The following is a 12,054-nucleotide window of genomic DNA, read 5'->3' on the forward strand; positions in this document are numbered from 1 at the left end:
TCCAGACTGCGGCTCTTATCTGCACTGTGCTGAATTAGATGACCTCTCTCCTCGCCAAAATTAGTCCAGTGCCTAGCCAGGGAACCAAAGCCACAACATCCCCAGAGCTAACCTGAAAAACAAAGTGGATTTTTCTTGGGCACTGAAATGGTCTGCCTGCTTGGGTTTTCTGGGAGGAAAAATCCAAGGTTCTCCCCACATACCCCCACCAGGATGGGTCTAGGAGGCTGATTCAGAGGACATGCCGCCTGGACAGCTGGCCTCTCCCCATTATGGAAAGAAACATCTTCACAAAATAGAAGAGCTTGGACAAGATTCGAAATTCCTTCTAGAGATAGAAACATTCTGGGAAAAAAGCTCTCTCCAGCGGTGATTTGCAGCAAGCATGCGGTCCGAAGGGGCAGACTGCTCTCTGCTGCAGATGATATAATGATAATAACAGCAGCTACCACTTCAGGCGCACTTACGGGGGGCCAGGCCCTGCCGGAAGCTCTTTAACTACGCCCTCCCCTTGCATCCTCACAAGATCCTTATGAAGAAAGATGACAGCTATTCTCATTTTGCCCATGAGAGCTATACGGGAGTTAGCCATCCAATTCACCCATAGATGTGATGAGTGGTCTGGACGCCAGCACCCAGCCCTACAAAGGGTTGGCACTCCATAGATGTGGCTACAGCTAAAAGAGGCTGGAAGGAATAGTCAGAGGATTCGTGTTTATTGAGCACTTATTATGTGTCTAGTACTTTTATAGCAAATTCTTTCATGCAGAGTAGAGGTCCCACAGCAAGCAGCACTATGGGAGGTCCCAGGTAAAGTCTATTTTTTCATCCGTCTGGTTCTTAGAATCCTGACCACATTTTCTCATGGTTTTGGCATCTCATTTCAATAGATGTAGGAAGTGAGGCTCAGAGCGGTTAAGACACCTATCCCAGGATCACAGAGGGTCCTGGTGAAGGTCTGAGCTGGGATTTGACCCCCATCTTCCTTACTTCAAGGGTGAAAACTCTTGATTATTCTTGAAACAACATTCTGAGAACATCCAAGTTCCTCACAGTCCAGCGTGAAGCTGAGGGCAGAGTCCAGAGTACCTCTACCTTTCCTCAACCTTCCATATGTCCCAGGTGTCTGGGGGATGTGTCCTTCAGTGAGACCTTATGCCATGGTATGCTGGAGCTGGATCATATCAGCTCACGAGAACCAATTAAGTTTTAGGAATTTTGTGAGCCAGCTGACATCATGTTGATACCTCGAAATTGACCACAGGGAGAATATTTACACCACAGAAATCAGCAAATGCTACAAATCCAGACTCCTCCGCCCCGCCCCCCTTCCCTCCCAGAGAGCCGGTTGTTAAATATTTTCCAGCATACCCCTGGACTTCACAGAAACAACTCTGGTTCATTCATTTACTCATTCATTCATTCATTCAGCAAATATATATTGAGCTCCACCTGTAACATAATATAGTCTGCATTCATTCTCATACCTGTGCGGCAAACCTTGGCTCCTGGCCTACACTCTGCCGGGCTCTGCGCTAAATATTGGGATCTCGGCAGTGGCTAGGTAGACATGGCTCCTGCTCTCATGGAGCTCCCAGTCTAACGAGGGTGAGATTTTAACCCCAAAAACGTCATGCAACCTGTCCTATGAGTAGGAGCTGAGCAAGTCAAGCCAGCAGGTGGGAGCGGGCAGACTCCAGGTAGAGGGAATGGCATGTGCAAAGTCCCTGTGGCAGGAGGAAGCTTGGCCTGTTCCAGGACCTGGCCCAAGGCCAGCATAGTCAGAGAGGAGAGAGCAAAGCAGGCTACGGACTTGGAGAGGGTCCCTGGCAGCCCTAGTGGGCCACGTTAGGGACGAGCCTCAGTGAGTCTATCCAAAATTGCCACATTTTTCACCTTCTATGGAACTCAGTCTTCATTTCCTCGGGCCTCAGTTTCCACATTGGAAAAAATGAAGATAAAAATGGAGGCTGTGAGGATTAAATGCAGGCAGATGAAAAGCATTTAGCTCCACATCTGGCCCACAGCGAGCCTCAATGAACTGGACTATTACGTTCATTTCCCTCCTTCCACAAGTGTTCATTCAATGCGTCTGCCTTCCTGCATTCGGGCCTTGCAGTTTGCTGGCTTCCAAATACCATGCTAGGCACTTGGGAAATCAGCCACCCCCAGGGCAGACGGTGGCCCCTGGAGGGAGGGGGTGTCCTCTGCCTCAGGGTGGCCTTCCTTGAATCATTCCACAGATGTTTATTACATCCCTGCTACAGTGAGGATACAAGCAAGGCTGACCGGGGTGTGCCTTCTGACCTACGGGATAAGACCTCTCTTCTTTCTGACCTTCAGCTCCCCAGGCTGGTTTAGGTGTCTCCCTGAGATCCCAGCCACCTTCCCTCACGCTGCTGTCACTCTGAAATGGAACTGAATTCCCATCTCTGTCTCCGCAGCTGGTCTGTGAGCTCCTTGAAGGCAAGGCCTGGGTCTTAATCGTCAGCACCGTGCCTGGCACACAGAAAGCCTGCGCTCGACCGTTTGTCGACTGACTCCTAAACCGCACCACGTTACAGGTGGAGCCAGAGAAGCCCCGCCCGCTGCTCCCAGCTCCGGTTCCCCCTCCCGCCGGTGTCAGAGGCCACCCGCCAAGCCGTTCCGCCCTGCCCCCGCCCGCTGTTAGGAGAAGTGCTCCAAAACTGGTGGCCCACCCTAGGGGTCTCCTCCCAGCCTCGCCACCCCCGACTCACTGAGAAGTTGTCGACTCGAGTCGCTGACGGTCACGTTCTCCTGCCAAAACGGGTTCATCAGCGGCGCGCACGGGCTCTGGACTGCAGGGGACAGAGGAAGCAGTGGACAGGGCCCTGGAGTTGGGACCCCAGCCCGAAGATGCCCCACACCCGCCCCAGATGCGCCACCGGGAGCGCCTGCGGAGGCCACGTCTCAGAAGGGTGCTGGCAGCCCCCGCCCTCTGTCCACCTCCCTGCGGACCCCCAGACGCCGTGTTTAAAGCTTGGAGGCTGGGAGGAGGGGCGGGCGCCCAGCAACAGGTCCCCGGCCCGGGTCCCCGCGGGCCCCTTACCCCTGCAGGTGCGCCAGAGGCCGGAGTGCGAGCTCAGGGGCTCCAGCTGGCTTTGGTTGGCGCCCCCCGCGCGGTCCTGCGACCCCAGGCCGCCGCGTTCCAACCTCTCGGTGTCAATGATGTACCAGAAGTCGGTGCCGATGGCGGCCGCCAGCAGCACGAAGCTGAGCGCCCCTGCCAGCGCCGCGGCGCCCGCCAGCGCGCCCAGGGGCACCCGCATCTCCCAGCTCCCAGCTCACTGCCCGTGTCGCTCTGCTGGGGTCTGGAACCCCAGCTCCAGACCTCGATCCCTCCTCCACCCCTGGCTCCGCCCCTCAGAGTCTCACCTGAGTCCTGGGACCCGCACGCACTCCTTCCAGAGACCCCATCACCTGCGCCCTCAGACCCCAGCCCAAGCACACCCTCTCATCTCTCTTCCCACTTCTCCCCCAGACCCTTCCCGCTCCAATCCCCTCCCTTACTCCCCAGGAACCCCCAGCTGTTGCTCGCTCTGCCCTGCCTCTCCCTGCCCACCCCAGCCCTTCTCGCTCTGTCCACACCACCTCCTCTGTGCCCCACTTCCCGCCTGAGGCTCCAAGAGTCCTCCTTCGCCCGCCCTCCCACAGGTCTTGGGACCGTGCTCCCTCTCCTTGGTGTTCAGCCCCGGCCACGCTGGAGGCTGGGCTGTGTGGGGGAAGGGAGGGTGGCTTTCCCACAAACTGGGGAGTAAGAAGAAGGGGCACTGGGGAGTAAGAAGAAGGGGCGCTGCGGGCCAGACAGCCCTTCCCAGAGCTTGCGGATAATCTTCAACGGCCCCTCTGCGTCCAGCTCCAATTGCTCTTGCTCCAAAATTCACCTTCCCTTGATCTTTCTAGGCTAGCTCCTAAGGGGAAAGGCAGATCCATTTTTTATCAAAGTTCTTTAAAGCAATGGGTAAGCCAGGTCCTCTTGGCTATGGTGTCTATCACCAAAGTCTTCCTTCATCACCATTCTTGCCACCATCAGCACTCCCATCATCACCACCAGCATCAGCATCACCATCATCACCATTACCATCACCACCACCGTCACCACCACCGTCACCACCACCGTCATCACCACCATCACCACCATCATCACCACCATCATCACCATCATCACCACCACCATCACCACCGTTATCACCATCGTCATCACCACCATCACCACCATTGTCACCACCATTGTCATCACCATCGTCATCACCATCATCATCACCACCATCATCACCACCATCATCACCACCATCACCACCATCATCACCACCATCGTCATCACCACCATCATCACCACCATCACCACCATCATCACCACCATCGTCACCACCATCATCACCACCACCGTCACCACCACCATCACCACCATCATCACCATCACCATCACCATCACCACCACCATTATTACCATCACCATCACCATCACCACCACTGTCATCACCATCACCATCACCACCACCATCATCACCACCACCACCACCATCACCATCACCATCACCACCACCATTATTACCATCACCATCACCATCATCACCACCATCATCACCACCATCGTCACCACCACCGTCATCACCACCATCACCACCATTGTCACCACCATCGTCACCACCATCATCACCACCACCATCACCACCACCATCACCACCATCATCACCATCGTCATCACCACCATCATCACCACCATTATTACCATTACCATCACCATCACCACCACCGTCATCACCATCATCATCGCCACCATCACCATTCTCCTCTTTACCATCACCATCACCCTTATCTATTCCACCATCTTCACCACCATAAAACCTTTCATTCTTTCAAGACATACTTCTTGAGTGCCACTGTGTGCCAGACACTATGTAGTATGTCCAAACACTGCTCCTGCTCTTAAGAAGTGTAAGGTGTAGGCCTTCCAGGCTTCTCAAGGCACACAGAGAAAATAATCATATTCATATGGCACAAGGGTAACTGGAAGAAGCTTCTAGATGCTGGAGATGATCAGCCTCAGGGGCTGCAGCTACCAAAGGTCCCTGGAGTCTGCCCTTATGGCCAAGAGATCAAAATCTTGGTGCTTCTGAGACACATTCTTAAAAAAGAAAAAAACCTTGTGCCAAGACTCAAAAGTTAATGAATCGAAGAGAATTATTAAACAAAATGTGCTTAGTACAGGAAGCTATGCGAGAAAATGACACAGGGGAGGTTTCATTTAGATTCAGAAGCCAGGAAAGTGACCTTGAGACATGCAAAATGTAACGGCATTTCATGCCCAGGTGATGGCTTATATGAAGGGTTTGGTACATTCTAAAATAACTGAAAGAAGAGAAATCAGGCTAGAACATAGTGACAGAGGAGCAAGTAGAGAAAAATGATATTGGGGGTACAGGTCGGGGCCAGGTCATGTGGGTCTTGAGGCCATGATCAAGAATTGGGATTCTAGTCTAAGCCACTAAATGGTTTGGAGCAAAGAAGTGAAACGTTCTCATTTACATTTGAAGAAAAGCTCAGTCTCCCTACCAGCTTCAGTGAGGAGCATGGACTAGAGAGAGACAGGAAGGGAAGCAAGGAAGCCATTTAGGAAGGTGGTGCAGTGGAAGCTGATGGCCTGGGCTAGGGCGGTGGCCATAGTGGACAGGAAGCGAAGTGAATAATTTTTTTGAATCGAGGTGGGTAGAAGTGATAGGACTTGGGGAGAGACGTGGGTTGAGAATTATCCTTTTCCTGATTATTTTATTCTCCCTTACCCACGCCGTCTTAATCTTCATCATCATCACATCTTCACCTTCGTTATCGGCGGCGGCAGCAGCACCCTCAACAGAGCTATCACCAGCAAGAACACGTCCTCCCCTTGACTCTGCACACCATTCTACTCCATCACCCCTTCGACCACCGTCTCGACGAAGATTGATCTTAGAATCATCACCACGGATGGCTTTGCTTTCAACTCCGTCACACTGTGGCTGTTATCTTCACTTGCACCGTCATGAACAGTCCTCCACTGTTCCATCAACATCGGGGCGCTTAGATGAAAGTAAAATTCAATGTGGCTGGTCCCAGGACCCCCAATAATGTCTTTAAGAGCTAATCTCTTCACTCTCGTTCTCTCTCTCAATTGCTTTCCTCTCTCTTGGCTTCATTCTTTAAGCAGACTCTCAGTTGTTGGACCCCAGGGGCTGCCTTTCATGGCTTAGCAACCTCAACAAAAAGAAAGAATCTCTTCTTCAGTGGCGCTAGCCAGATTTCCAGAATTGATGCCCATTTACCTGTCTTTGGTCATGTCGCCATCTCTGAACCAATTTCTATGTCTCAGAGGGATGGAATGTTATGATTGGCCAGTCCCGAATCACCTTCCCACTCCTGGAACTCAGTCCCACCCTAATATTTCGAGCTGAGATATGTCGTGGCCGCCAGGTGGGGCAAATAAAAATACAAGACCTCCAGTTAAATTTGAATTTCAGATAAACGATGAATAACTTTTGAGTATAAGTATGTCTCATGCAATATTTGGGATATACCTATACAAAAAAAAAATGTTTATTTTGTTGTTGTTTAATCTTAAGTTCAAATTTAACTGAGTGCCCTGTATTTTTTTCTAGAAAACCTATCTGGCTTTCCAAAGAAAACCAAGGTATCAGTCCCCAAACCAGGAGAGGAGACGATGGCAGACAAAAACAGCAGATGCCCCCTACGCCCAGCATATGTATGTCCCATCACTGAGTCTCTTTCCTCATCTACATAAGGAGACCCTCTTCCAGGCATCCTTCGCATAGGTAACCTTGTAAGTTCTGATCGTTCTATCTTTCCCAAGGATTTTAATATAATCTACCTGAATCGTGCTCACTCACTCTAAAAAGAACAGAAAGTAATCTTTTTCAATGAATCTGGGAAAGGGTAGAGCACATCAAATATCAGATGATATTACTCAGCCAGTCGACCGAAGAGGCAGGGAAGAAAGGTCCTGAGGCAGAATCCAAATGAGCCACAGCATCCAGCACGAAAGCCACACCAGGCGCCACGCTGGGTACCAAAGTGGTGGAGAACAACATTCAACAGGGATTACAGAGGCTGCCTTTGAGTCTTAAGTCAGCATCTTACAGGCTGTGTGATCCCGGAGAAGTTGCCTCTCTTCTCTGAGCCTGTTTCCTCAGCGATAAAATGGGGGTGCTCATACCTACCAATCCCAAAAGGGCACTGTGAGGATGAGACGATGGGCGTAGGAGTACTTTATTTCGTATGCAGAGTCCCACCTATGGTATTCTTCAAATACGTGGAAAATGTTTTCAGAAACGGTGGAGGGGGCAGTGCATTTGAAGAATGGAAAGAGGAAATATTTTAAAAGAAAGAAACGGAGGGTGGAAGGGAGGGAAGATGTCAGAATATCAGGAAGAAAGGTTATCTACCGTTCATTATGAAGCATAGGGGTATCGTGCAAAAAAGAAAAAAAACGCTATTTTCTGATCAGTGCGATCTGGATTTGTGCCACTCTGCATCCCCAAGGCCTTGCTTTGCTGGCCAGCCTCACGTACTCAGGCCTTGAATGAGTGAAGTTCTTTCCTGCCTCTGGGCCCTCGTACATGCTGTTCCCTTTAACTAGAACACTCTTATCCCTCCTTTTTTTTATTATTTTTTTTTGGTCTCAACTTTAAGATTCTTCATAAAGGGTTTGGCTAACACCATACTTTAAAGTTAAAGGCTGAATCGGGTGTGGTTGAAGCCCCACCTCGGGCACTCAACTTTTCAGCTCATGCTACAGCATCCTACTACACACACCTGTGGCTCTCCACATAGGGACTGCCCCACTCCACCCCACCCCACCCCCAGTGAGAAAGCTGGAATTATCAGAGATTTCTTGCACCCAGGAAAGCACAAGGATGGATGGAGTTGGAGGATAAATGGCCCCATCTATCTCACCCCTTAGGGGCGAGCTCTGAGGTGTGTTCTACTCTGTCCCCAAATGTCCCCAGTGGGGCTGAGCCCCATGCTCAATGGCACATGTCATACTGATTTCCTTCCCTTGTCCATCTCAATTCCCCACCCCTGTACAAGTTTGTCCTAGGATCACCCCCAAATAATGCTGCTTTTTCTCAAATTCTTATCTCGGGGTCTAACGCAAAAGAAACCCAACCTAAGACATATTCTGTCTTAATAGTAATAAATTATTATGCAATGATGAAGTTATTTGCTACCTGCCTGTCTGCCCTTTTGGATATCAGGCAGTATGGTAGATATTATAGGATGCTTCATTCAACACTATTCTGATTCATCTTCTTCTTCACATTTCTAGACACCTTCAAGCCAGTGGTGTCCACATGGCATAATTCTGACCAATGAGGTAGTAAGCAGATCCTGTTGGGAAGGCCTCCCCCAAGGGGGTAAAAAAAAAGGGCTCCTCCTTAGGAGGAAAAGGTTTGGGGTCCACTTGGAATATAGATGTGATATCTGGAAGTACAGCAGCCATCTTGCAACAATGAGGATAAACCTACTCGTAGGTGGCAAAAACAAAAGGTACCGCGTCTGAGTTTCTGATAGTGTTGTCAAATAGCTGCTCCATCCTTGAATTGCCTGCCTCCAGAATTCTTGTTAGAAGATAAAAATAAATCCCTATCTGTTTAAGCCACCATCTTTGGGTTCACACTGAACGCAGCGTGAACAAATGCAGACAGGAATTTTGTTGGTCCTATCCAATGCATCTCATTGGCTTTTAGGTTAGTGCCTGATACACAGTAGATGTGCAACAAAGATTTGTTGATTTAATAAATGAATCCTGCCGACAAGTCTCTTTTTGCAAGCACAGAGCTTATTTTACGTGGTAAGCCCGTAAGGGACCAACTCTAGGCTTTAGACATATAGCCAGGATAACTGTACAGTTATTAAGATTGCTTCACTAGAGAGATAACAGTCTCTGTTTATTAAGTCTCATGATGTCATCATGTTCTAACTGGCCGTCTGGGCTCCACGGACCCGGCCTGTGCATAACCATTTACATGCAAAGCCTCCATCCGTATACTGGATACATCTAGAGAAGCTGTCATTCTGCATATCCTACATGACATCATTATCTTAGAATGAAAAGGGATCAGTAGCCCACTGGTCTAATTTTCCCATTACATGTCTGGCACGATGACAAGAGGTGAAGGCTGAGCTGCATTCTCTTCATTTCAAGGAAACTCTTCCCAAAATGGAATAAAAATCCTCTGGCCAGAGAGAATTTGCTTCCAGAAGCAATGCAGTAGAGAAAGAGCTAGAACCGGGAGCCAGCACGCCTGGGTTCCAGCACCACCGGCCTGCCGAAAGAGTCAGAAGTAATCGCTTCCCCATTCCCAGCCTGTGTCCTCGTCTGTGAAAGGGGCTGGTAAAAGTCCTCTTCTGGGAATCTACTCTGGGGACAGCTTACATGCTGATCTTCACATCAATCCTACAAGAAAAATATGCTCCCCGCTCCCCAAGCCTTATAATCGGTACAATTGGTAGACAGACAAATAAATGCACGAAATTAGCGTACACAACTTGGTGAGTTTGGACGTATGTAGACATTTGTGTTACCGTCACCGCAAACCAGATAATAAACATATTCATCACCTTCAAAAGTTTCCTTGTGTCCCTTTGTTTTTGTTTTTGTTGTTGTGGGTTCGTGGTAACCACCAGGTAAACCACCAATTAACCTGACCTCTACCCTCTTAACAGTGCTAGCCTAAGACCTCTGGCTAAGTCCAAAGCCTCACCAAACCTCCGTTTCTCCCTCTGTACAGAGGTCTAAGATGATCCTGACCTTGGGATTGTGAGGACATGACCTGGAATCTCACCTGTGAAGCTCTGAGCAGAGTCCAGATAGCCCATGGAAACAGCCAGTAAACATTAGCTCCGGCTATTAGCGTGTGTCCCTGTTTTTACAAAACCTGACAGCGGCTCAGAGTTTGACCCAACAAGGTCACGGACTTGGCATTCAAACCCAGACAGACCTGGCTCCAAATACAGAGCTATTGCCAGTACCAGGTATGAATGTGAACGATTAGATCTGACGTCCCAGACAGCAGCCAGCCCACCCTGGTTCTCCCGCTAAAAGCGTTTATGGCTCCCAAGAGACAGCGTACCACCAGAGAGCTAGTGCCAGAATTGCCACATCAGTGTCCAGCACCAGCTTCCAGCCACCTCCCCACAGTCCTCCGAGGCTGGAGCAGGCAAAGACTGTGCTGAAAATTCACCGATTGAGATTCTGAACATGACAAGGAGTGGGTCCAGAGCCAGCCAGATCTTCAAGGTCATGTTCCCTTGTAACTGCCTGCTGCTGGGGACACTGTCACCCTCTTCCTCAGCCAGGACCTGTAACAAAAGACTGTGAAAGATTTGCTCCTTCTCCCTACCACAGCTCAGTAGAGGCTGGGGGAGGGCCAGAGGCACATAGACCTGGGAGAAACCATAGCATCAGCCCAGTCACTTACAGAGGAGGAAAGTGGGACCCCGAAATAGAAAGGGTACCGTCACTCAAGCCCTCACTGAACACGAGACGAGGGCCATCTCTGTTCAGCCTGACAAGCACTAATTTATTAAGCAGCTTTTGTATGTCAGGCACTAAGGATCCAACAGGAATAGGACCAGGTCTCTTTCTCCTCCGAGGATGTCACAGTGTCCTGAGGGACACAGAAAAGGAAGAGAATCCATGCAACACAGTGTAGCACATGCAGTCACGGTCAAAATCATACCATTTGATGACAACTACAGTTTGGGGCGTGCTGACTTAAAGAGCCCTTCCCACGACCGCCTCCACCCCAATCACTGACCTTCACCCCTTGTCCTGTTGGTAGGATCTCATCTACACAGCAGCTCTGCATGAGTTTCCCATGGCCACTATGCCATATTATCACAAATAGAGTGGCCTAAAACAACACACATTTATTCTCTTTTAGTCCTGGAGGTCAGACATCTAAAGTCAGTTTCCCTGGGCTGACGTTAAGGTGTGGGCAGGGCTGATTCATTCTGGAGGCTCTGAGAAGAACCCATCTCCTTGCCTTTTCCAGCCTCCGGAGTCCACCTGCATTCACTGGCTGTGGCCCCTTCTTCCACCTTCATAGGCAGCCGTGTAGCATCTTCTCTCCTCTCTGATCTCTGTCCTTATTCCTTGTCTCTCTGACCCTTGTGCCTCCCTCTGGTAAAGACCCTGTGATCACATTGAGCCCACCTGGGAAAATCTCCCCGTCTTGAGATCCTTAACGTAATCACATCTGCCAAGTCCCTTTTGCCACGTGAAGTTAACACAGTAGCACTTTTTGGGAATTAGGATGTAAACATCTTTGGGGTGCCATGATTCCGCCCAGCACAAACCCTAATAAAGTAGAGACTCGCTATCACCCCCAACTTAAGGATGAGGAAAAGTAAAGTAACAAAAGTCACAAAAGGAGTAGGAATTTGAACCCTGGTCCCCAAAGTGGGGTCTGGTCCCCAAAGTGGGGTCTGGTCTCCATTCTGCTACAAAAAAAAAAAAAACTGTGGGAAGAAGGTCAAGAGCAGGCCAGCAACAGAGAAGGCGTCCCGAAAACGGGGACCCCAAGCCAAACTGCATTTGCGATTGGGGCAGAAATAGGGCATACTGGGACCGAAGTGCAGGACATCTGACTCCACTGTCCACCGCTCCTCCCCAGACTGACATCGAGGCATGTGATGCGGGGGACCGAAGCCAGACAGCGGCTGTCCCCACGACAATCCAGGCCAGTGTGCCCTGTCATTTCAGATCATCGAGACAAAAATAGTAGTTTAACTGGAAGCTTCAACAATTCAGCTAGTCATCTCCATGCCCCAACTCATTTGCATGTCTGAAACCTCTCTGAGTGTCTGCCCGCCCTCTGAAAAGTGGGCATAATTGATGCCTATTCATGTATAAATGTATTAACTACCCTCCTTACCTCCTTCCGCTCCCCCTGGTGCTGCAGTTTTGTTCAGAAACATTTTTCCAGTGTTCAGAAGTATCTCATTTCTACAAGAACCGAGGGAAACAAGGCG

General features: G+C 49.8%; 1 protein-coding gene across 2 annotated transcripts in view; it reads right to left on the reverse strand.

The window, feature by feature from the left end:
* TMEM114 (transmembrane protein 114) overlaps positions 1-3,290 on the reverse strand; it is a 12,584-nt gene extending 9,294 nt beyond the window's left edge. For both annotated transcript variants that reach the window (XM_011358351.1, XM_011358353.1), the window contains exons 1-2: positions 3,071-3,290; positions 2,739-2,819 (exon numbers count right to left, since the gene is read on the reverse strand). In XM_011358351.1, coding sequence (XP_011356653.1) covers positions 2,739-2,819; positions 3,071-3,290 — 301 coding nt within the window. The remainder of the gene's footprint in view (positions 1-2,738; positions 2,820-3,070) is intronic.
* Between the last annotated feature and the right edge of the window lie 8,764 nt (positions 3,291-12,054).

The sequence above is a fragment of the Pteropus vampyrus genome, unplaced genomic scaffold, assembly GCF_000151845.1.
Source record: "Pteropus vampyrus isolate Shadow unplaced genomic scaffold, Pvam_2.0 Scaffold40, whole genome shotgun sequence".
In the NCBI taxonomy this organism is placed as follows: Eukaryota; Metazoa; Chordata; class Mammalia; order Chiroptera; family Pteropodidae; genus Pteropus; species Pteropus vampyrus.